Genomic DNA, 20,686 nt, shown 5'->3' on the forward strand with positions numbered 1-20,686 from the left:
TCATCTCAGTGAGAGAAGGGGGTACTCTGCAGCCTGGGGAGCGGGAGCCTTCATTCCCACCTGAGCCTCATAGCGAAGACCTCAGCCTCCTCCAAACCCCTCGGTTTGGGGGGTGGGGGGTGGCAGAAAACAAGAGATTGCTTCTACTCTGACCCCCCCTAATCCCCAACCTGGAGGGACACAGGAAGCAGGGGGCAGCTCAGTCATGCAGGGGCCTGGGGCCTAGGGCCTAGCTAGAGGAGGAAGGAGGGACAGACAGATGGATGGTGGGGGCTGGCTGGTGGAGCCAGTCAGAGGGCCTGGCTGCTGGTGTCACCAGTGTGTACCAGCCTGGGATGCTGGGGGCTCCCTGGGCAGGACGAGTCCCAGAGCCAGGCCGGTGGGCAGTTTCACAGGGACAGAGGTGGGCAGCCTGAGCTTGGGAAGAGCGAGTCTGCTGGATAGAGTGTGGGTGGACCCTCCCTGCCCCATCGCGCTAGAGAAACTTCCCACACTACAGGGACGATTCTTTCCCCCTCACCCGCACATGGACACCCACCAAGCCAGGTGCCCCATCCAGAAAGCTGCTCACGGACCCCTCCCAGGAGATGACACTTGTCGCAACCTCCTCCACCGAGGAGAAGGTGCTTCTGATGCACCCAGTTTCGCAGGAGTCAGCATCCCTCGGACGGTGTGATCTCATCAAAGCCTTCCGACTTCAGCCCTGACAGACCCCGCCCCCGCCCCCTCCCCAGCCCGGGCCCAACCCCGCCTCCAGTCGGTTCCTGGCTCCTTGAAAGGGGAAAGAGGGTGCGGCCTAGCCTCATTTCCCACCCCTACCTCGGAAACAGCCCCCAGAGGCTGGGCTTCCTCCCTCGAGGATGGAGCAACCTTCCTTCCCCTTCTTCCCAGAAGCCTGGCCCCGCCCTCCCCCCTCATAAACCACTTACCGGCCCGCCCCACGCTTTCCATTCGTGAGGCGGCCTCAGTCCCGTCCCATCAGTCCCGACCTGTTCCACCCAGAGATGCCAGCACCTTCGTCAGGTGAGTCCCCGGCCAGGTGGGGTGCGAGCCAGCCCGAGCCTGTCGGTCCCAGTGAGGCTGCTCCCCACACACCGAGACTCTACACCTGGGAAGCCCGGCTCGGGGCACCTCTGCCCCCGCCCAGCCCCTCCGGGCAGCTCCGCGTGGGTGTTTGACCAGCCGTGGGGAATATGTCAGGAGCCCAAGTCGTGAATGTCGCTTGCCTGTGTCATGCAAGGCGCCTTGGGTGGGGGATTCCCCCTAAGAAATGGGTCCTTGAGGCAGGCAGCTCTGGAGCTCTAGACTAAGGAGCTGGCAGGTGGAGGGAGCAGGCCCGGGATGGTCTGAGCTGCTGCACCTCGAGGGTGTGACAAGCGTCATCTCCTGGGAGAGGTGCGTGAACAGCTTTCTGGATGGGGCATCTGGCTCGGTGGATGTCCATGTGCGGGTGAGAGGGGAGAGACTCGTCTCTGTAACGTGGGAAGTTTCTCTAAGTGAGTCTGAAAGGAGTCTTTGGGGAAGGTCTCTGGGTGGGTCTGAGGGAATCTCGGGGTCAAGATCAGATCATCAGATCATCTCAGTCATCTGGCTGGGACTGAATCAGCTCTCTGGATGGAGGGTTTCTGGCTGAGCTGACTGGGGCATGCTGTAGGGGTAAAGGAGGTCTGTGTGAGTGCTCAGAGCCTCCCTGCCTTGTCCACACAGGCACGACGACGGGCAGTCCTCGTTCAGATGTGGGCCGCTGGGGCGGGAACCCCTGGCAGCCCCTCGTGACGCCTTCTCCAGAGCCGGAGCCGGAGCCAGACAGACATGCTCGCCACGGGGGCCGCCCCTTCTGGGCTCGCTGCTGTGGCTGCTGCTCGTGGCAGAATACAATCGATGAAGCCCGGGGCCCCGAGCCCGGCGGAGACCACGGCTCTAACTCCAGGCCTCGAAGGCCCAGCCCCAGGGATCGAAGACCCGACACCCCGGGTGGAAGACCCAACACCCTGGGTCGAAGACCCGACTCCCGGGGCAGCACTGTGACCACAGCTAGAGACGACACCATCCAAGGTGAGGCCCACCTGTCCACGTTATCTGAGAGCCAAAATGCTTTAATGGGCCTGAGACTCATTCTGGCATCTCTGGGGGCCTGGGAGGCTAGTGATGCAGGGCCGGACTCCCCACGGGGCTTCACTGAACCTGAGCTCTGGCCTTGCAGAGGGAAAGCTGGTGGTGACTGGTGTGGATCTGCTGAGTTCGCCCTCGGACCAGAATCGCCAAGAGCACCACACGGACGAGTTCGAGTACAATGAGCTGATTATCCGCCGTGGGCAGCCTTTCCACATGGTCCTCTTCCTGTCTCGTCCCTATGACTCATCCGATCGTGTCACCCTGGAGCTGCTCATCGGTCGGTGGAGCCCGCAGTGGGAGGGGTGAAGGCCCTGGGCAGGGTGGAGCGGGGGTAGGGGGCTGCGTAGCAGGGCTCCCCGCCCTGGTATTGGGGTCAAAGGGGCAGCTTTGGGCTCCTCACTCACCCCACTCCTCGCCCCTGCCAGATAAGGCAGGCGCAAGCATGTAAGTATGTCCCCAGGGGTGCCTCAGGGAGGGTCTGTTTTCCTAGGCTCACCCTCTTCAAGCCTCCAGGAGCATCTGTCTCAAAATTCTCTTTCTTCAGATGCTTGGCCCAGCATCCCCTTCAGTGTTTCTGCCTCTGTGTGTCTTTCTTTCTGGGTCTGCCCTCCTTCCTCAGGGTGTGGCTCCACGCTCTCTCCCACTGTGTCTCTCGGTCTCTCTGTCCCCATGGCCCAGGGCAGGTGCCTCCCTCATCGCATTGCTTGGTGGCTACTGACTGCCTAGGCCGGTGCTTATGCTGCCGCAGGGGGCCGGCGACCCCTCGTACCCTTTGATTAGGGCCTAGCCTTGCCCACCCCAGCCTGTAATTTCCCAGGTACCCCCACCACCTCCAGCAAGGATGCCCTGGGCTCTGGAAGCTGCAGCCCCAGGGAGCAGGCAGGGTTGAACTTCAGGATAGGAACTGCCCTTTCACATGCAGCAGGGGCAACTGGACCCAGACAGGGTGGCTCTGCTCCTCCAGCCCAGGTGCTGGAACAGTCAGGCAGGGAGAGTGTGACGGTGACCTGGTCTCTTCTAGTCGCCTCTGAGTTAAGTGTCGAGGGAACAGGTTTGGGATGTTGGACTGGATCTCTGCCCTGACATGTGGGCAAACACTGGGTGGGGACAGAGCTGCTCTCAGATTGACCCAGGCGATGGTCCAACTCAGGGATACACTCACTGGCTCATACACTTTCTGGGTGGGGCTGCGAGAAGTCCAAGGCACCATCCCCCACCCCCACCCCCGCCTTCACATAGGCTGCAGCAGCTAATCGATGCTTCCCCCACTGCAGGAAACAACCCTGAGGTGGGCAAGGGCACCCACGTGATCATCCCAGTGGGCCAGGGGGGCAGTGGAGGCTGGAACGCCCAGGTGACCAAGTCCAGCGGGAAGAATCTGAACCTACAGGTCCACACCTCCCCCAATGCCATCATCGGCAAGTTTCAGTTCACGGTCCGCACATGCTCAGAAGCTGGCGAGTTCCAGTTGCCCTTTGACCCCTGCAATGAGATCTACATCCTCTTCAATCCCTGGTGCCCAGGTGAGCCTGCTGGAGTCAGAAGCAAGGCATGGAGAGGAGGGGAGGGCAGGGCAGGGCTTCCTTTCCTGGGTCTGGCTACGTGCCTGGGTACCTAGCCCTAGGAGAAGCCAGCCTCCCATTGTCCAGGTGAGGGGACCTAGATCCAGGACCTAGAGAGGTGACCAGCCCGAGGTCACACAGTCTCACCTCTCCTGGGGAAGGGCCCTGGTTACAGCCACCCTCCTCTGATCATCTCTGTCATGCTCACTGCATCCTTCCTGGGAGGAGTGCTGTCAGGCTAGAGGCGTTCCTGCTCTTCCTCTGCGGTCATGAGTCCTGCAGAATCAGCCCAGGGGCAGGTGGGACCCAGGGAGAGGGCTGGAGGGGACCAGGCATATATGTTTTGGGAACACAGAGGACACCGTGTATGTGGACCGTGAGGACTGGCGGCAGGAGTACGTACTTAATGAGTGTGGGAGAATTTACTATGGGACCGAAGCACAGATTGGCGAGCGGACCTGGAACTACGGCCAGGTACGGCTGGCTGGGGCCTCGTGCACTCAGGGGCACTAGAGGCAGGTGGGGCGGGGTAGGGGAGCAGGTGCTGGCCTAGGGGTCACCTGTGCCCTTCCTCCCTCCAGTTTGACCACGGGGTGCTGGATGCCTGCCTGTACATCCTGGACCGGCGGGGCATGCCATATGGAGGCCGCAGGGACCCCATCAGTGTCTGCCGGGTTGTCTCCGCCATGGTGAGCACCCTCGCGTCTCTGAGCCCTACCATGTGTCTGCCTGCTGCCTCCCCTGCTCCACCCCACACTCTTACCCTTCCTGATTCTGTCACTGCTCTTGCAAAGGGTACTGTGGGAAGTGGTCTCACCCCTCTTCCCTCCCTCGCCTGTCCCCCAGCGTTCCCCTTACTGGCTCCAGTTCCAGCTCTTGCGTAATGTAGGGCCAAACCCCAAACTTGGCACACCCAGCATTCACATTCATGTGTCAGACCAGGATGGGTTGGGGGGGGTGGGGGGGTGGAGTGGGCAGAGAGCTCTGGGAGTGGTGAGAGGGGCTCAGGCTGCTACTGGACCCTGAAGCCTTTAGGGATGAGGGATGGTTGCAGGGTCAGAGGCTGGGCCGGGGGCCACACGGCAGGCCCTGAGCTTCTCCCCCAACTCTGCCCCACCCCGTCCTGTCCTGGGCAGGTAAACTCCTTGGATGACAATGGCATCCTGATTGGGAACTGGTCCGGAGAATATTCCCGCGGCACGAATCCCTCGGCGTGGGTGGGCAGCGTGGAGATTCTACTCAGCTACCTACGCACCGGCTTCCCTGTCCCGTACGGCCAGTGCTGGGTTTTCGCCGGCGTGACCACTACAGGTAGTGGAGGGACGGGACAGGAGCTGCCTGGGCCCTGCACGAAGGAGGGAGGGAAGCCAGGCTCCGCCTTCACGAGCCCAGCCCAGCTGTGGCTACAGTGTTGGAACAGGCAGGGTGGCTGGTAGGCTGGCCTTAGTGTTAACAACCGAGAGGGGCCTAGAGGAGAGGGGGGAGAAGGGACAGTTAGGGACAAGGCGAGGCCGGTGGCCTGGATTCCCCTAACCCCCAACACTCCCTGGCTCGGTGCCCTCCTGACCCTAGCGACCCCTGACCCAGTTGCCCCTGTCCCCTTGCTACTCCTGACCTCGTGCCTCACCTGCCCCCCACCCCTGCCCGGGCCCCGGGCCCTGAACCCCCAACCCTGGTTTCCCCACAGTGCTGCGCTGCCTGGGCCTGGCCACCCGTACCATCACCAACTTCAATTCCGCGCATGACACAGACACGTCCCTCACCATGGACATCTACTTTGACGAGAACATGAAGCCACTCGAGCACCTGAACCATGATTCCGTCTGGTGAGGCTGGGGCTGGCCTGCCCTTCCCTGCTGAGGACTGGTGACCCGAGGCCTGGGCACCAGGGGGATGCCGGGGAGGCCCTGGGGGGTGGGCAGCTCACGGAGCCCTCCGGCCATGTCCATCCAGGAACTTCCACGTGTGGAACGACTGTTGGATGAAGAGGCCGGATCTGCCCCCAGGCTTCGATGGATGGCAGGTTGTGGACGCCACACCCCAGGAGACCAGCAGCGGTGAGGCGGGGCCCTGCCTGGCTTCTGAACCCCACTTGGGGCCCCTCCCTGTCTCCCCAGCCAGGGTAACAAACTCCAGCGTCCCGGACGGGGCCTTAGAGCCGGGTCCTTTAATCCCGCAGTTCTTCAAACAGACTCCTCAGGGCAAATCACCATGTGGCCCTTCATTTATTTTTACCTTTCTGCGTAACTATTTGCCTAAATTTTATTTATTTGTAATGATTATTACACTCAGATGGCTCAAAAGTCCAAGGATTCGAGAGAATTCAGTGAGAGGTTTCCCTCCCCTGACAAATCCACTATTCCCACTTGCTTTTTTATTTACATATCCTGGAGGTAATTAATTGAAGGACGCTTTTATTTATATATATTCATTTAAAGTTTAAAAAGTCATTATTTTAAGTAAAACATGCTTGGAAGGAAAAAAAAAAAGGATAGAATTGTATAGCATAGAGTATACAATTCCCTATCCTCTCTCAGGTGGTTTGTTTCGTTTTGTTTCAAGGAAATTTCTATATCCTACTCCAGACCTGAGACGTTGGACCTTCAGGGAATAGACTCTAGGAATCTGTATTTTTGAAAGTTCTAGTGATGTTGCAGATCAGCTGGGTTTGGGAGTTCCTCTAGGGCACAGAGCATTAGGTCAGCAGCAGAGCAGACCAGCCCCCGACTTCTTCTTTCAACACATATTCTCACTTTTACCAAGTTCCTCTCGTATCTGTTCCACTGCTCCACTGACTTACATGTACAGTATGAAAAAATCAGGGTTCAGATAGGCTCAAAGGAGAAAAGAGCCTCTGTAACACAGTCCAGCCTAAGAAGTAATCACTGATGACATAACCTACTAGTCTCTTTTCCACAATGCACATTTCTGCAAAAATTAGACTTCCCGTGCTGTTCTCAGACAGGTCCCGCACACCCTTCCCACCTTAATGCTCTGGCCCCAGGCAGCCCCACCTGCCGGACCGGTTGCCTCTCCCCCCAACCCCTGCCACCTCTCCCTTCCTCACCCTGGGTCAGATAGCCTTCCCCTAGCCTACATTCCTCCTCTGGTCTCTGGCCAGACCCCTCCCCCCTCAGTCATCTCTGTGAACGGTGCCCCCTGAGTTGTGCAACCCCAGTGATGCCTGCGACGCTGGAACAGCCTGCAGGACACCGGGAGATCTGAGTTCTCGTCCCCACTCTGGGAAGTGGTGGGCTGGGCGGCAGCCAGGGCCTCTGAGGCCAGCCAGACCCGGGCTTGATTCTAGCTTGATCACTTCCTAGATATGTCATCTTGGGCAAGTTCCTTGCACCTTCAGGTTTTGGTGTTCTTGTTTGGAATATGTGGATGATATATACCATACAGGGCGGTTGGGAGGATCTAATGATAAGTCATAGTAGACTAGCAGCATGGCTGCAGCTTTGTAGCTACTCAGTTAAGTATTAGCTCCTTCCTTCTCTCTGTATCCAACTGTCTTGGGAGATCCTGGCATCTGCTTTGCCTCACTGAGCCTGTCTCCCCATGTGTAAAAGGAGACCATCGTGCGAGATGTTTTCTAAGATTCTCTCCTGTTGGATGGCCCTCACTTCCTGTTCTGTGTCCTCTCCCGCCAAGCTTCCTCCCTATCAACCCATCTCTTCCAGAAAACCCTCCCGAGCACACTGAGGACAGACTCTGTTTCCCACCAGCTCCCCTCTCACCTCCCCACAGAGAGGACACAGTAGGCTGCAGAGCTGAAGGGTTGTTCTGGATCTTTCTGGAATGGTGACTGTGATGTCATTGCTCTCCCAGCCGGCAAGCAGAGCCACGGTGGGCTCTGGGTTTGTCTTGATGTAGGATGGCTGTTGACCTCAGGGGGTTACAGACAGCTGACATGCAGCTTCAGCCAGTAGAGGAAGTATGCCAGCAATTTGATTAGCAAGGCAGGCCTGTCCCCACAGTTGTCCCTGTCCCCCTATCCCCCACCAAGGACTGAGGCCAAATAGAACGTGTGCACTCCTTTGTTTAACCTCCCTGAGTTGGACTGGTGGGAGTTGACCCAAGGCAGTGGGCGCTGGGCCTGGATGGGTGGGCCGAGGATCTGGGTGGGGGGTTCCCCCTCAGCCTCCTTGGACCTCTCACCCCCATGCTACCCTTACTCCCCTAGGCATCTTCTGCTGTGGCCCCTGCTCTGTGGAGTCCGTCAAGAACGGCCTGGTCTACATGAAGTATGACACACCCTTCATTTTTGCTGAGGTGAGGCCTGTGTGGCCGGTGCCTTTGTGGGCAGCCTGGGGAGACCAGGGCACTGGTGTTAGCCCTGGGTTCTCTGGTCCTGACCTCACCACCGACCGACTAGCTGTGTGACCTTGAGCAAGTCACTCATTCTATGAGTCTTAGTTTCCCCAGCTGTTAAAAGGGGGATAATAATGGCTGCCATGCTTCCTGTGCTCAGGATCAAAAGAAATAATGGGTATGAAGCTGCTCTATAAGTCGTAGAGTCAGCGAGCGAGCGTAAGGGATTACTGTTATTAATGTTGAATGCATTGTAAGGGGCCTCCCAGACCAGTTTCTTCCCCACTCTCTGGCCTTGTCTGGCTCAGCTTGGAAAGTCTCCCGGTTTGGCTCTTCCAGGAAGCTCCCAACCTTTGGATCTAGCCTTCCATGCAGCTCCTAGCATGCAGGGAAGGCAGCTGGGGGTCAGGCCCACCCTCAGACCCTCTGGCTCACTCACTCCCGGCTCACACCCCACACACGCCCCAAACAGGTGAACAGTGACAAGATCTACTGGCAGCGGCAAGGTGACGGCAGCTTCAAGGTCGTGTACGTGGAGGAGAAAGCCATCGGCTCGCTCGTCGTCACGAAGGCCGTCGGCTCCAACATGCGGGAAGAGGTCTCCCACATCTATAAGCACCCGGAAGGTACCAGCCCCCCAACCTGGCCAGCTCCGACCACGCCAAGGGTTCCCACCAAGCACTCGCCCACGCCAGCAGCAGTGGTAGGCTCACCATTGACCCTCCACCCCCAGGCTCAGAAGCAGAGCGGAAGGCAGTGGAGACCGCAGCCGCCCACGGCAGCAAACCCAACGTGTACGCCATCAGGGACTCGGCTGAGGACGTGGCCCTGAAGGTGGAGGCGCAGGACGCAGTGATGGGGCAGGACCTGACCATCTGCGTGGTGCTGACCAACTGTGGCAGCAGCCCCCGGACTGTGAAGCTGCACCTCTACCTCTCCGTTACCTACTATACCGGCGTCTCTGGGTCTGTCTTCAAGGAAAGCAAGAAGGAAGTGGTGCTGGCGCCGGGGGCCTGTAAGTGCTTCTTCCCCAGCCCTGCCGCCTCCCCCGCCGCCCCACGGCTGGGCACCCCGGGGCTGGGGACATGGAGACCCCAGGATGCCGGGTCTGGGGAAGCTGGCCTCAGTGACACCATGCCTCTTCCCCCGCAGCGGAGCGCATGGCCATGCCCGTGGCCTATAAGGAGTACCGGGTCCACCTCGTGGACCAGGGGGCCATGCTGCTCAACATCTCGGGCCACGTCAAGGAGAACACGCAGGTGCTGGCCAAGCAGCACACCTTCCGTCTGCGCACCCCGGACCTCACCCTCACGGTAGAGCAGCTGGCTGGGGCAGGGGGAAATCGGAGGGCCAGGGGAGGGGGCACTGGGCCAGGAGCCGTGGCAGGAGGAGGTCAGGGACTGGCTCTGAGCTCCTGGGCTTCGGTTTCCTCCTCTGGAAAATCAGATCTCATTTCCCTGATTCTGTGGTGGCCGCAGCTGGAGAGTGGGTTGGAGTTTCCTGTCTGGCTTTGGGAGAGCTCTCTCTCGGGGGCAGAAACGTGGGGTGAGGGCGGTCTTGATTCGAAGGAGCTCTCCCTCTCTGGGGGAGCGTCTGGTCCCGTGAGTTCGGCCAGGGGCTCTGATGGGGGCCTCTTTTTCTCTCAGTTACTGCGAGCAGCCGTGGTTGGCCAGGATTGCGAGGTCCAGATTGTCTTCCAGAACCCCCTGCCTATCACCCTCACCAACGTTGTCTTCCGGCTCGAGGGTTCCGGGTTGCAGAGACCCAAGACCCTCAACGCTGGGTGAGTCCGGCCCCTCCTCCTTCCCCTGCCGCTGCCCTTGCCTGCCTCCTGGCGGCCTGGGTCCCAGCTTTGCTTCCTCTCTCGGTCAGGACGGTAAGGTCTGTCGCTTGGGGCCCGCCAGCAGCACCTCCTGACTCAGTTCAGCCCACCCAGCACTTAAAAGGCCTGCTGTGGGCAGTGCTCCGCGGTGTCCCCGCCCTGCCTCACCGGCTCGTTAGGGAGCTAAAACCTCACATAGGAATCCCTAGCAACTCGTCACCACTGTCACCCAGCACTCAGCAGTTGAGCAGGCACTTTCAGGAATATAAGTTCATTTGGAGACCACAAAAACCCCTTCAGGTACATTAGAGATCATCACCTGGGCCGTGTGCCCCAGGGCAAGTGACTGATCTCCTCTGTGCCTCAGTTTTCTCACCTGTAAAGTAGGCATAACGATAAGCCTGGCTCTGAGGATCAGAAGAGACGCTGCCCGTAAAGCCCTCAGGATGGTGCTCGGCACAGCATTCGTGTTCTGTTGGTAGCTGTCCCCCCCCTTTACAGATGGGGCAGCTGGTGGCCACATCTCACAGGGTCTCACAGCTCCTAAGGGGCAGGCTCTGCCCCTCCCGCTTTGCTGAGAGCACAGGCTCTCAAGCTTGCTGCTGGCGTGGTGGCACGAGGGCCGAGCAGCAGTTCCGAAGGCGAGAGCCCTGTGCCTCGGGCCCTCACCCAGCCTGCCGGGGCCTGATCCCGAGCCACGTGAGGCTCTGGGCCAGGCCAGTGCCCACAGTCGTGTTCCTGGGCCTGTGCTGCCATCTCTGACGCAGGAACAGCACAGAGGGAAAGCAGAGCAGGCCAGAGGCTGACTTCTAAGATCAGCCTTCTGGGGACAGGGACAGGAATTTTCCTCATTCGACAAAGAGCTCCCGAAGGACAGTGACAGCATGCGCTCGGAGGGGCTGGGTGAGGAAGCAGAGGGTCCCTGCTCACCCTGCCCATCCCTCTCCCCACACGCAGCAGGCGGCTCTGCCTGGTGGTGGCTGCCGCTTTCCCCAACAGGCCAAAGCTGAAAAGGTTGCTGTTCAGATCTTTGCCCCAGCCTGGCCCCCTGGATGATGGGACACATCACAAACGAGTGCTCTCCTTCCGTCGCCCTAAAAGGGTCTCTGGCAGCTTAGAGAGTGGAGCTTGGAACTCCCAGACAGCTCACCTGCTGGTGTCTCTCACCTGCAGCGGACAGAGGGAGGTTCACCTGTTCTGAGGGATTCCCCAGAGCGGGGCTCCCCTCAGCAGTCCCACCAGATCTTTGATTCTTGCCCCTGCCTGGGAATAAGGAAAGGACCGCTGCACTGAGTGATGGAGACCCAGCTCCTCTCTTCAGCTGTGGGGCTTGTGCGAATCTCCCCCCACTTAAAGGTCTCAGTCTTCCCATCGGTAGGTGAGAGGGTTAGATGGTAGTTTCTCAAGACAGGTCCTCCTTGGACATCCTGTGGCTCCTCAGCTGCTGTGAGCCCAGGCCAGGGCCACCAGGACAGCTGAGAGCCCTGAACTCCTGGCTCGGATATATTAGATTCCAAAACGGGCATCACTTCCCTCTCATCTGCGCATCCAAGCCTGTGGCATGGAACCCCATTGTGCCACCCAGCCTGCTGAGTGGCCACTTAATAAACATTCCAGAACTTATTCCTTCAGATGGCTATTGTCATCACCAAAGCAGTCACCAGGGGAAGCTGGAAGTCTGCTCCAAATCCTTCTCGGGAATTTCCCCCAGAGCCTGAATCATATTCTCTAGAATGTCCTTAGGGTGGTCTTCTAAGGGGGTGGATTTGACTTTGGGGAAACAGCCTCAAGTCATTTAGAATTAAGACTTAATTAATAAGGTAAGTGAACAAGGTGGGTCATCATGCCCTCTTCGATCAGAACTGAAGCTTGGCTGTACAGGAGGGGCAGTGACTTGTCCGGGTGTGCGTGCGCACCCAAGTCGGGTGCGTGTGATGTGTGTGTGGTTTTAAATGGCTGTGAAGGAAAATCTGAGAGGAGTTTTTTCAAATGTTCAACAGGGTTGAACCAGTACATAATTGAAGGACAATGCTAATTTGGATGTCTAAGTTCTGATGTCCTGTCAGGGAGTTGGTTTTATTACCTGCACTCACTTACAGGCACATTCCAACATGAGCAGCTGACGTGCTCAGCTTAAAGTGGCAAACTGGGGTACAGCCAAGGTCTCGCCTGACTCTTGAGACCTACTCTTAAGGGTAGGAAGAGATCTTGACATCCCTAGCTGGAATCTGGAGAGCATTTTCTCTTGGAAATAATGTTATAAATAAAGGCTAGGCTCTGAAATAGTACAGTTCAATCATAGTATGGGTTAAATAGACTTTTGAAGGCTGATCTGAACCTAAACAACCTTTAACCTGCATCGATGGAAAAGTGAGCACAAATTAAAAGTGCAGATTCGTAACCAGGCAGAGTATAGCCTACCTGCTAAGTTATAGACTTAATTTCTTTCTTTCTTTTTTTAAAATAAATTTACTTATTTATGTATTTATTTTTGGCTGCGTTGGGCCTTCGCTGCTGTGCGCGGGCTTTCTTTATTTGCGGCGAGCGGGGGCCACTCTTCGTTGCGGTGCGCAGGCTTCTCGTTGCAGTGGCTTCTCTTGTTGCAGAGCACAGGCTCTAGGCACACGGGCTCAGTAGTTGTGGCTCACAGGCTCTAGAGCGCAGGCTCAGTAGTTGTGGCGCATGGGCTTAGTCGCTCCGCGGCATGTGGGATCTTCCCGGACCAGGGCTCGAACCTGTGTCCCCTGCATTGGCAGGCAGATTCTTAACCACTGCGCCACCAGGGAAGTCCCTAGACTTAATTTCAAGTTGTATATTATGATAGGAAGTCTAGAAATTAAGTCTATAACCTAACAGGTAGGCTATAGATATCTGTCTCCCTGTCTCCCCTGCTTCCCACCTTCATAGAGCTTGGAGGCACCTTCAAGACCATCTGATCCCACCCCCGCATTTTACATTCGCTTCCATTTTACACCAGAAAGTGAGGACGACTGGTACCTTGTTCTAAACCACACAGTTAACAACAGTAGAAGAAGGAGTACAGAGTGGTCCGGGGACGCCCCTTGGGAGCAGGCTGTTTTGCCCCAAGGAGAGCTCATCCTCAATGTTGGGGTGTTGACTCATTCTCTTGGAGGACTGTAGTGTTTGCACAGAGTCTGGCTCCAGAGGCAGTTCCCAAGGCAGGCTCAGGTTGAGCAGGGGACAGAGGTAAAAGTTTAAGGCAGAGGCAGGAAAGGACAGATGCTAACAGGCGTGAGAAGGTGCGATATAAATGCAGTCACAGTCAGTGTGTAAGCACACGTGCAGATTGCTGGAGGAGCTCAGAGAAGGGTGAGATTCATTTTCCTGAGGGCAGGAGGTGCTCCAGGGAGCCCTCACTGAGGAGGAGTTGTGAGCTGGGTCTGGAGGCAGCCTGGGGGCAAAGCTTGAAGACAGAGGTGAGTTCAGGGAAGGGGAGGAGCTCAGTGGGACTGGCGGGCAGGAGGAATGGGGGGATGATGTGGTGGTGCAGGCAGGCAGGGTGACTCAGAGTGAGCCTGTGTGTCAGGTTAGAGAGCTACAGTTTCATCTATCTCATAAACACTGAGGAAGCCAAGCCGGTGAAGGGCTCAGTTCATCTCTGAGTGCTTGGAGAATAGAATGGAAAATGAGATGGGAGGCAAGGAGGCCAGTTAGAAGGCTGGTGAAATTGTGATTCCCAGACGGGTGGTCTGGGACTAGAGGTCCATGGGAAGGAAGAAAATAAAGACACTGTAGTGTGTGTGTGCACACCAGCATGTGTGTTTCTTTCTCTCTCACTCACACACACGAATGTGTGTCAATTTAATTTAAAGATGCCAATTGTCTGTTCTTTTTTTTTTTTTTTTTTTAATAACAAGCTGAAACATGATCGTAGCAGAGGATGATTAGTTTTCTTCCACCTTCTTCCTCGGCAAACCTGAAAGTATGTGGCAATACTGTGTTGAGCCCCAAAGTCTCCCTTTGAAGTTTCCTTGTTCTTGGAAACCCTATGGGGATTGGGGCTGACCTGGTTGGGGCAGGAGCATTGGCCGTGGAGAGGAGGGGAGGCAGTGCCTTTGTCTCTGTCCGGATGTTTGTGAGAGCAGGGAGGGAGGAGTCCTGGATGCTGAGATTTCCAGCTCCAGCAGCTGGGTGGGTGGCCACTGATCTAGCCTTGCAGAGGTGGCCTTAGGGTTCAGGCTTTGTTCCGGGTGTGAAGATTCCAGCTGAGCCCAGAAATGCCTGAAGGGCTCCACCTGCCGCTCTTTCCTTCCTGCCTGCCCCATCAGCCCTTACTCCCCACTCCACCCTCGGTCACCCCAGGCCCATGATCCTATCTCTGCCCACAGGGACATTGAGGGCAACAAGAGAGTGACACTGCGCCAGACGTTCGTGCCTGTGAGACCAGGCTGCCGCCAGCTCATCGCCAGCTTGGACAGCCCACAACTCTCCCAGGTTCATGGGGTCATCCAGGTGGATGTGGCCCTGGCCGCTGGTGGCGGGGGCTCCTCAGATACTAGAGGCAACGGTAGCTCAGAGGAGACCATCCCTATTGCATCTTGAGGTGGGGCTTAGCCCTGGGCCAGGAGCAATGCGAGTGGAGTCAGATGAGCAAGGGCATTGCCTCAAGACAGGGGCCCGCTGCAGAGCGGTTCCCCAGGGCCTCAGGTGGGGAGACCGGGACATCTGGGGAGGAACCGATCTCATTTGCACAGATGCTAATAAACTGTTTTACAATGAAGCTGCCGTTCTGTCCATCTGTCAGTCTATGCCGAGCCAAGGAGCCCCACGGCCTATCCTGGGGATGCCCTTGGCATTTCTGACGCCCCTAGTTCTGAGAAGCATGGCTGGCACGTCAGCAGTGGTACCACTCAGCAGCTCTTGAGATGGGGCCGCTTGGCGTCAGGACAGCCTCCAGCGCTTACCTGCCCAGTCTTCACCCGCTGACCAAAGCCCTCGGAAGCTCCCTGGGCTCAGTGGCCTGCCGCCTCCACAGCACCCCCTGTGGGAAAGAAGAACCTAAAGTCCCTTCTGTAGGCACATGTTTGAGGTAGAAATAGGCTGGAGTTCTCTCTGAGCAGCAGAAGCCACTTTCTAATATTGATCTTCAAATATCCTCGTCTAAGAATTTTTACAGAAGTAATACGTGTTCAGGGTTGAGCATTAAGAAGATACAGAAAATTATAAAGCAGAAAATAACAAGAATCCTCAAGCCCCGCCACGTACAGAAAGTAACTTAACGTTGTGTGTCATATGCTGCTTCCCTGCCCCCCTCCCACAAATGACCTATGGTGAGCATTTTCCTACAGCATTAAATAGTCTTTGAAAGCATCGTGTTTAGAGACTGGATGGTAGGCTAGGCTTCCAGGCCACCCTCCTGGTCCTCCTGGATCTCTGGCTATCCTTCTCAGTTTCCTCAGCTGGGGCCTCCGCCTCGGTTCAGACTCCAGTGTTGGGGTGACTCAGGCCTCTGCCCCAGGCTCTCTCTCATCCCGCTACACTCTGTCAAGGTGAGCTCTGCGAGACTCGAGGTTTTAAGGACTGCTGGCTCCCAAAATTGTATATTTTCCTTGAACCTCAAATTTGTATATTTACTGCCTTCTCCATATCTCTACAATGTGGATGTCCAATGTGGATGTCTCAAAGACACCCGAAGTATAACACATCCAAGGTCAGACTCCTGGCCTCCCTCCAGCCTATATCCTCCTACATCTTCCCCTGCATCAGTAAATGGTACCTCCGTCTTTCCAGTTTCTTGGGCCCAAACTCTTGGAGTCACCCTTAACTCCTTTCTTTCTCTCACATCCCACATTCAATCTGTCAGCAAATCTTGCTGGTTCTACCTCCCATTCATAGGTGTCTAGAATCTGACCACTCCTTATCTCCTCTACAACTGCCATCCTGCCCGAGCTGCCTTCATCTCTCAGCTGGACTGTTGCACCCCCTTCCTAATCATTTCCCCATTTCCACTCTTGCCCTTTGATACCCTGTTCTTCACGCAGCAGCTGGAACGAGCAGGTGAACCAGATCATGTCAATCTTCTGCTCAAAACCTTCCACTGGGGCTTCCCCGGTGGTGCAGTGTTTGAGAGTCTGCCTGCCGATGCAGGGGACATGGGTTCGTGCCCCGGTCCTGAAAGATCCCACATGCCGCGGAGCGGCTGAGCCCGTGAGCCATGGCCGCTGAGCCTGCGCGTCCTGAGCCTGTGCTCCGCAATGGGAGAGGCCGCAACACTGAGAGGCCCGCGTAAGGCAAAAAAAAAAAAAAAAAAAGAAAGAAAAAAAAACGTTCCACTGGCTTCCCCCAAAGTCAAAGTCCTTACAGTGCTCTGTGACTCCGCCCTCCCTCCCCTTCCCCTCCCCTTCCCCTCCCCCGGCTCAGTCCATCCAGCTCGCTGGCCCCTTCCTACCCGGACAGCGCCTGGCACATTCCTGCTCCAGGGGCTCTGCAGGGCTGCGCTCTGCCTGAGGACTTCTTCCCCACATAGCCCCACGGCTCACTCCCTTTTCTCCTTCAAGACTTCCTTAAGTGCCACAATCTTAAGGTCTTCTCTTCCATCCCATTTTAAAATTGCAACACCTTCTATGTTTCCTGTCTCCCTTTTTTCTTTCTTTTTCTCCGTAGTACATGTTACCATGTGGTGTTCTATACATTAAATTTTTTGTATCATTTATTATCTAATTCTCTCTACCAGTACTGCACCATCCTAGTCCAAGCCACCATCCTCCCTCACTTGGATTGAAGCCCCAGTCCTCTCACTAGCCTTTGCCCTGCCCTGTCTATTCTCAACTTGGCAGCCAGAGGGATGCTTTTAAATGTCAGTCAGATCATGTCACCGATCTGCTCACACTCCCCAGTGGCTACTCACTTCTCGCAGAATAACAGCCGTAGCTGCTTCACTTTCTTGGTGTTTCTCAAAGCCTTGACCTCCTGGCCTTTGGACTAACAGTTTCCCCTGCCTGGCACACTCTTCTTCTGATATCCATGTGGCAGGCACTCTCCCCTCCTTTGAAGTCTATCCTCGAATATCACTGTCTTAATGCGGCCTTTTCTGGTCACCCTATTTTAAATTGCAACCCACTCCTCTCCTCATGACCACTTTTCCCTGCTTTATTTTTCTGCATAACACTTATCCACATCCAACATATTCAATATTTTAACAATGCATTTATTCATTGTGTCCCCCCTCCCCCAAGTGGAATATAAACTCCACAAGAGCAGTGATTTTTGTCTGATTTGGTCTCTGTTGTATGCTCAGAATTTACTGCATAGAAATGCTCACTAAATACTTGCTGAGTGAAGAAGAATTTGGCACTAATCTATTTATATATAATAACACCTGTCATCTTCACAATGACCTCATAAGGTCACTGTATTATAATTTCCCCTCTACAGGTGAAGAATCTGAGGCAAGGGGCTAGGGAACCCATCAAAATCATTTAGCACTCTAGAATAGGATTAGAACCTGGGCAGTCTGGCTCCACAGCCTGTATTTTATCTCAGACTGAAAGTGACCCCACAGAGCTCTTAATTCCACCCCCAAACTCTTCTTCCTCTAGTTTCTCCCATCTCATTGTTACTATAATCACCCAGTTGTTCCAGCCAAAAACCTACAAGTCACCCTTGATTTCTCCCTCTTCTCTCCTCCCAGATTCACTCCACCAGTATTTCTTATGAGTTCTATGTCCAAAATCTCTCTGAATCTGTCATTCTCTCCACTTGCACTGTCACTGTGCTCTCTCCCTATGGAACTGCCATAGCCTCCCGGTGTGTTTCCACTCTTGTTCCTGAATAATCCAGTTTCTACACAGCCAGTGAGCTTTCTAAGCTCTAAATTAAATCCTGGTACTCTCCTGCTTAAAACCAGATAAGGCTGGTACTGAGCCCAAACAGCAGCTGTTTGCTGCTTGGAAAGCCAATATACAAGAGACAAATGTTGCTGGGAAGGGTATGGCTGCTTTATTCAGGGGGCCAGCAACCTGGGAAGATGGTGGACTAATGTCCCAAAACCAACCTCCAAATTTCTGGTTAGGGGACAAAGGTTTTAAAGGGGAGTTCCAGGGGTGTACAGGAGGGGGGCCTATGTGCAGAAGAGCACAGTCAGCTCCAATAATAATAATAAATAATAAACTGGTTGTGTGGTGTTCTGGTCAGCAACATCTTGATCTTCTACTCTAGGGTCGATCTGCTCCCATATCTTTAAGCCCAGTCCCTGGAACTCTTAAGCAAGCAAGATTAATTGTCCCCTAGTCAGCTAGTCATTCTCCAAATAGCTCTAAGACATGCCAGGGTCAGTAGGAAGGGAAGATGCATGTAAATTTTTAAATCTCTGCTGCTCAAAATGGAGCAGCTTATGTTATGGCTACACTTCCAGTGCTTTCCCATCACCCTTGGACCAATGCAAAGTCTTACCCTCATCTATCTGGCCCTGCAGCCCTCTCCAACCTCAACTCCACCACATGCCCCTGGCCCTGCTGCCTCAGCCCCACAGTCCTTCTGCTTCTCAAACTCACCAACCTTCTATCTAAGACTTGGCATCTGCCCTTCCTTCTGGAGGAGCACCCTTCCTCCAGGTGGCATGGCTGCCCCCGTCTTTCAGGTCTCAGCTCAGATATCACCTCCCCATAGATCTCTTCCCTGTCCATCAATCCGACTAGTTTGCCGCCTCCAGTCTCTTAAGTATATCACCCTATTTTATTTCGTATCCTACCTAGCACTTATTGTTTAACATCAGCGTGTTTGTTTATTTATTAAATTCTGTCTCTTTTCTCTAAAATGTAAGCTCCTTAAGAGCTTATCTGTCTTGTTCACACCAGTGACCCAGAACCTAGAACAGGGTCCAGCACAGAGCTGCACAAGAAATGTTTGCTACTTACAAAGTTAAAAGCAACGATTTGCAACATATAACTTATAATTGTTCCTTGAATTTATGGAGCAAGCCCCAGTAGTTGTACTACGTTTTTGTTTTGTTTTGTTTTAATTTTTTAAATTTATTTTTGGCTGCATTGAGTCTTCGTGGCGGTGTGCGGGCTTCTCATTGCGGTGGCTTCTCTTGTTGTGGAGCACGGACTCTAGGCACGTGGGCTCAGTAGTTGCGGCACGCAGGCCCTAGAGCGGTAGTTGTGGTGCGGGGGCTCAGTAGTTGTGGCTCATGGACTTAGTTGCTCCGCAGCATGTGGGACCTTCCCAGACCAGGGATCAAACCCATGTCCCCTGCATTGGCATGTGGATTCTTAACCACTGCACCAGCAGGGAAGTCCTGGTACTATGTTTTTTTAATAAAAATGAACAAATGACATGATTTCTTTGATTAACTTCTCATTCCTAGAAACTTAAGTCTTCCCAGAATTTTACTGTTCTTTTCTCTCTCTCTCTCTCTTTTTTTAATTGAAGTATAGTTGATTTGCAATGTTGTGTTAATTTCTGCTGTACAGCAAAGTGATTCATTATACATATATATACAATCTTTTTCATATTCTCTTTTTTTTTTTTTTTTTTTTTTTTTGCGGTATGCGGGCCTCTCACTGTTGTGGCCTCTCCCGTTGCGGAGCACAGGCTCCAGACGCACAGGCTCAGCGGCCATGGCTCACGGGCCCAGCCGCTCCGCGGCATGCAGGATCCTCCCGGACCGGGGCACGAACCTGTGTCCCCTGCATCGGCAGGCAGACTCTCAACCACTGCGCCACCAGGGAAGCCCTTTATATTCTTTTATATTCTTTTCCATTATTGTTTATCACAGGATATAGAATATAGTTCCCTGTGCTATACAGTAGGACCTTGTTGTTTATCCATTCTATATATACTAGTTCACATCTGCTAACCCCAAACTCCCAGTCCATCCCTCCCCGACCCCCCAAAGTTTTGCTATTCTAAATAGAGCTGTGATAAATATCCTTGTATAAGCACATAAATCTTTGGGCTTATTTTAAATTATTTCCTTAAAATAACCCCCCAGAGTGAGAATTATTGTGTAAAGGGGATTGAGCACATTTAAGGTGGTTGATACATTTTATTAAGTTAGTTTCCAGAAAGGTTGAGCACTAATGCAACAGTATCTCTTTTTATTGAGCTCCCAGGAAAATCTGAGAGCTTAAGATTTCTAACAACTTTGTAACTTGCTTCACATTTGTTCATTTTACCTTGGTCCCCTGTATATATTAGAGCTCACAAATGCTTGAAAGCCTCAAAAAGAAAAACAAAACAAAACAACAACAACAAAATGGGAAAGGAATGCTATTCTCCAAACAGCTAGAGGGAAAGAAACAAATATATGTTGAGCTCCTACTATGAGTTAAGCTCAAACTGGGTGCTTTATGGAGATCATCTCCTTTAATTCTCTGGGGGTGAGCATCAAAATCCCTGTTGTTCCAGCTTAATTTGTTCTTAGACTTCTGGTTCCCCTCCCCTAGAATGTAAGGGCAAGGACCTTATCTCTCTTATGCTTACTCATTGTGACTTACAGTAGATGCTCATTAAATATCTGTTGAACGGAAAATGAACTAAATTGGAGGGTGATGGGGAGTCTGGGGGCTTAGGGGTGCAGTGGAGGATTGTGTTTTGGAGCATTTGTGGGAAGAATGCACGATGGATAACTAGACCAGGTCTGGGAAAGAGAGAGATAAATGGGCACTCGGGGAGCTGAGTAGTGACCAGCAGAGCAGAGCTCTTACTTGGAATGTACCTCAGAAAACTGTACTAGGGAAACCTATTTAATGCCATTTTCATTTATTTGTATGATTATTTCCTTTACATTACAGAGTGCTTTTTTTTTTTTTTTTTAACAAAGAGAAGTGTTCTTAGTCTTGGTTTTAAGAAATCCACTAGAGTTGCCGACTTAGTTGATGCCTTCTGGACAGTGATAAGGCAGTCATTA

The 20,686-nt window shown here is 54.1% G+C and overlaps 1 protein-coding gene across 1 annotated transcript; it reads left to right on the forward strand.

Annotated features, from left to right (window-relative positions):
• Positions 1 to 876: 876 nt before the first annotated feature.
• On the forward strand, positions 877 to 14,554 carry TGM1 (transglutaminase 1). The gene is made up of 15 exons (XM_060144615.1): positions 877 to 1,023; positions 1,708 to 2,055; positions 2,204 to 2,392; positions 3,390 to 3,638; positions 4,033 to 4,151; positions 4,259 to 4,366; positions 4,814 to 4,988; positions 5,365 to 5,503; positions 5,631 to 5,734; positions 7,864 to 7,952; positions 8,464 to 8,617; positions 8,725 to 9,006; positions 9,144 to 9,304; positions 9,638 to 9,774; positions 14,163 to 14,554. The coding sequence occupies exons 1-15, from the start codon at positions 1,005 to 1,007 to the stop codon at positions 14,374 to 14,376; spliced, it is 2,487 nt and encodes an 828-aa protein (XP_060000598.1). The 5' UTR covers positions 877 to 1,004; the 3' UTR covers positions 14,377 to 14,554.
• The last annotated feature ends 6,132 nt before the right edge of the window (positions 14,555 to 20,686 follow it).

This window comes from Lagenorhynchus albirostris, chromosome 1 (assembly GCF_949774975.1).
Source record: "Lagenorhynchus albirostris chromosome 1, mLagAlb1.1, whole genome shotgun sequence".
NCBI classification, from domain to species: Eukaryota; Metazoa; Chordata; class Mammalia; order Artiodactyla; family Delphinidae; genus Lagenorhynchus; species Lagenorhynchus albirostris.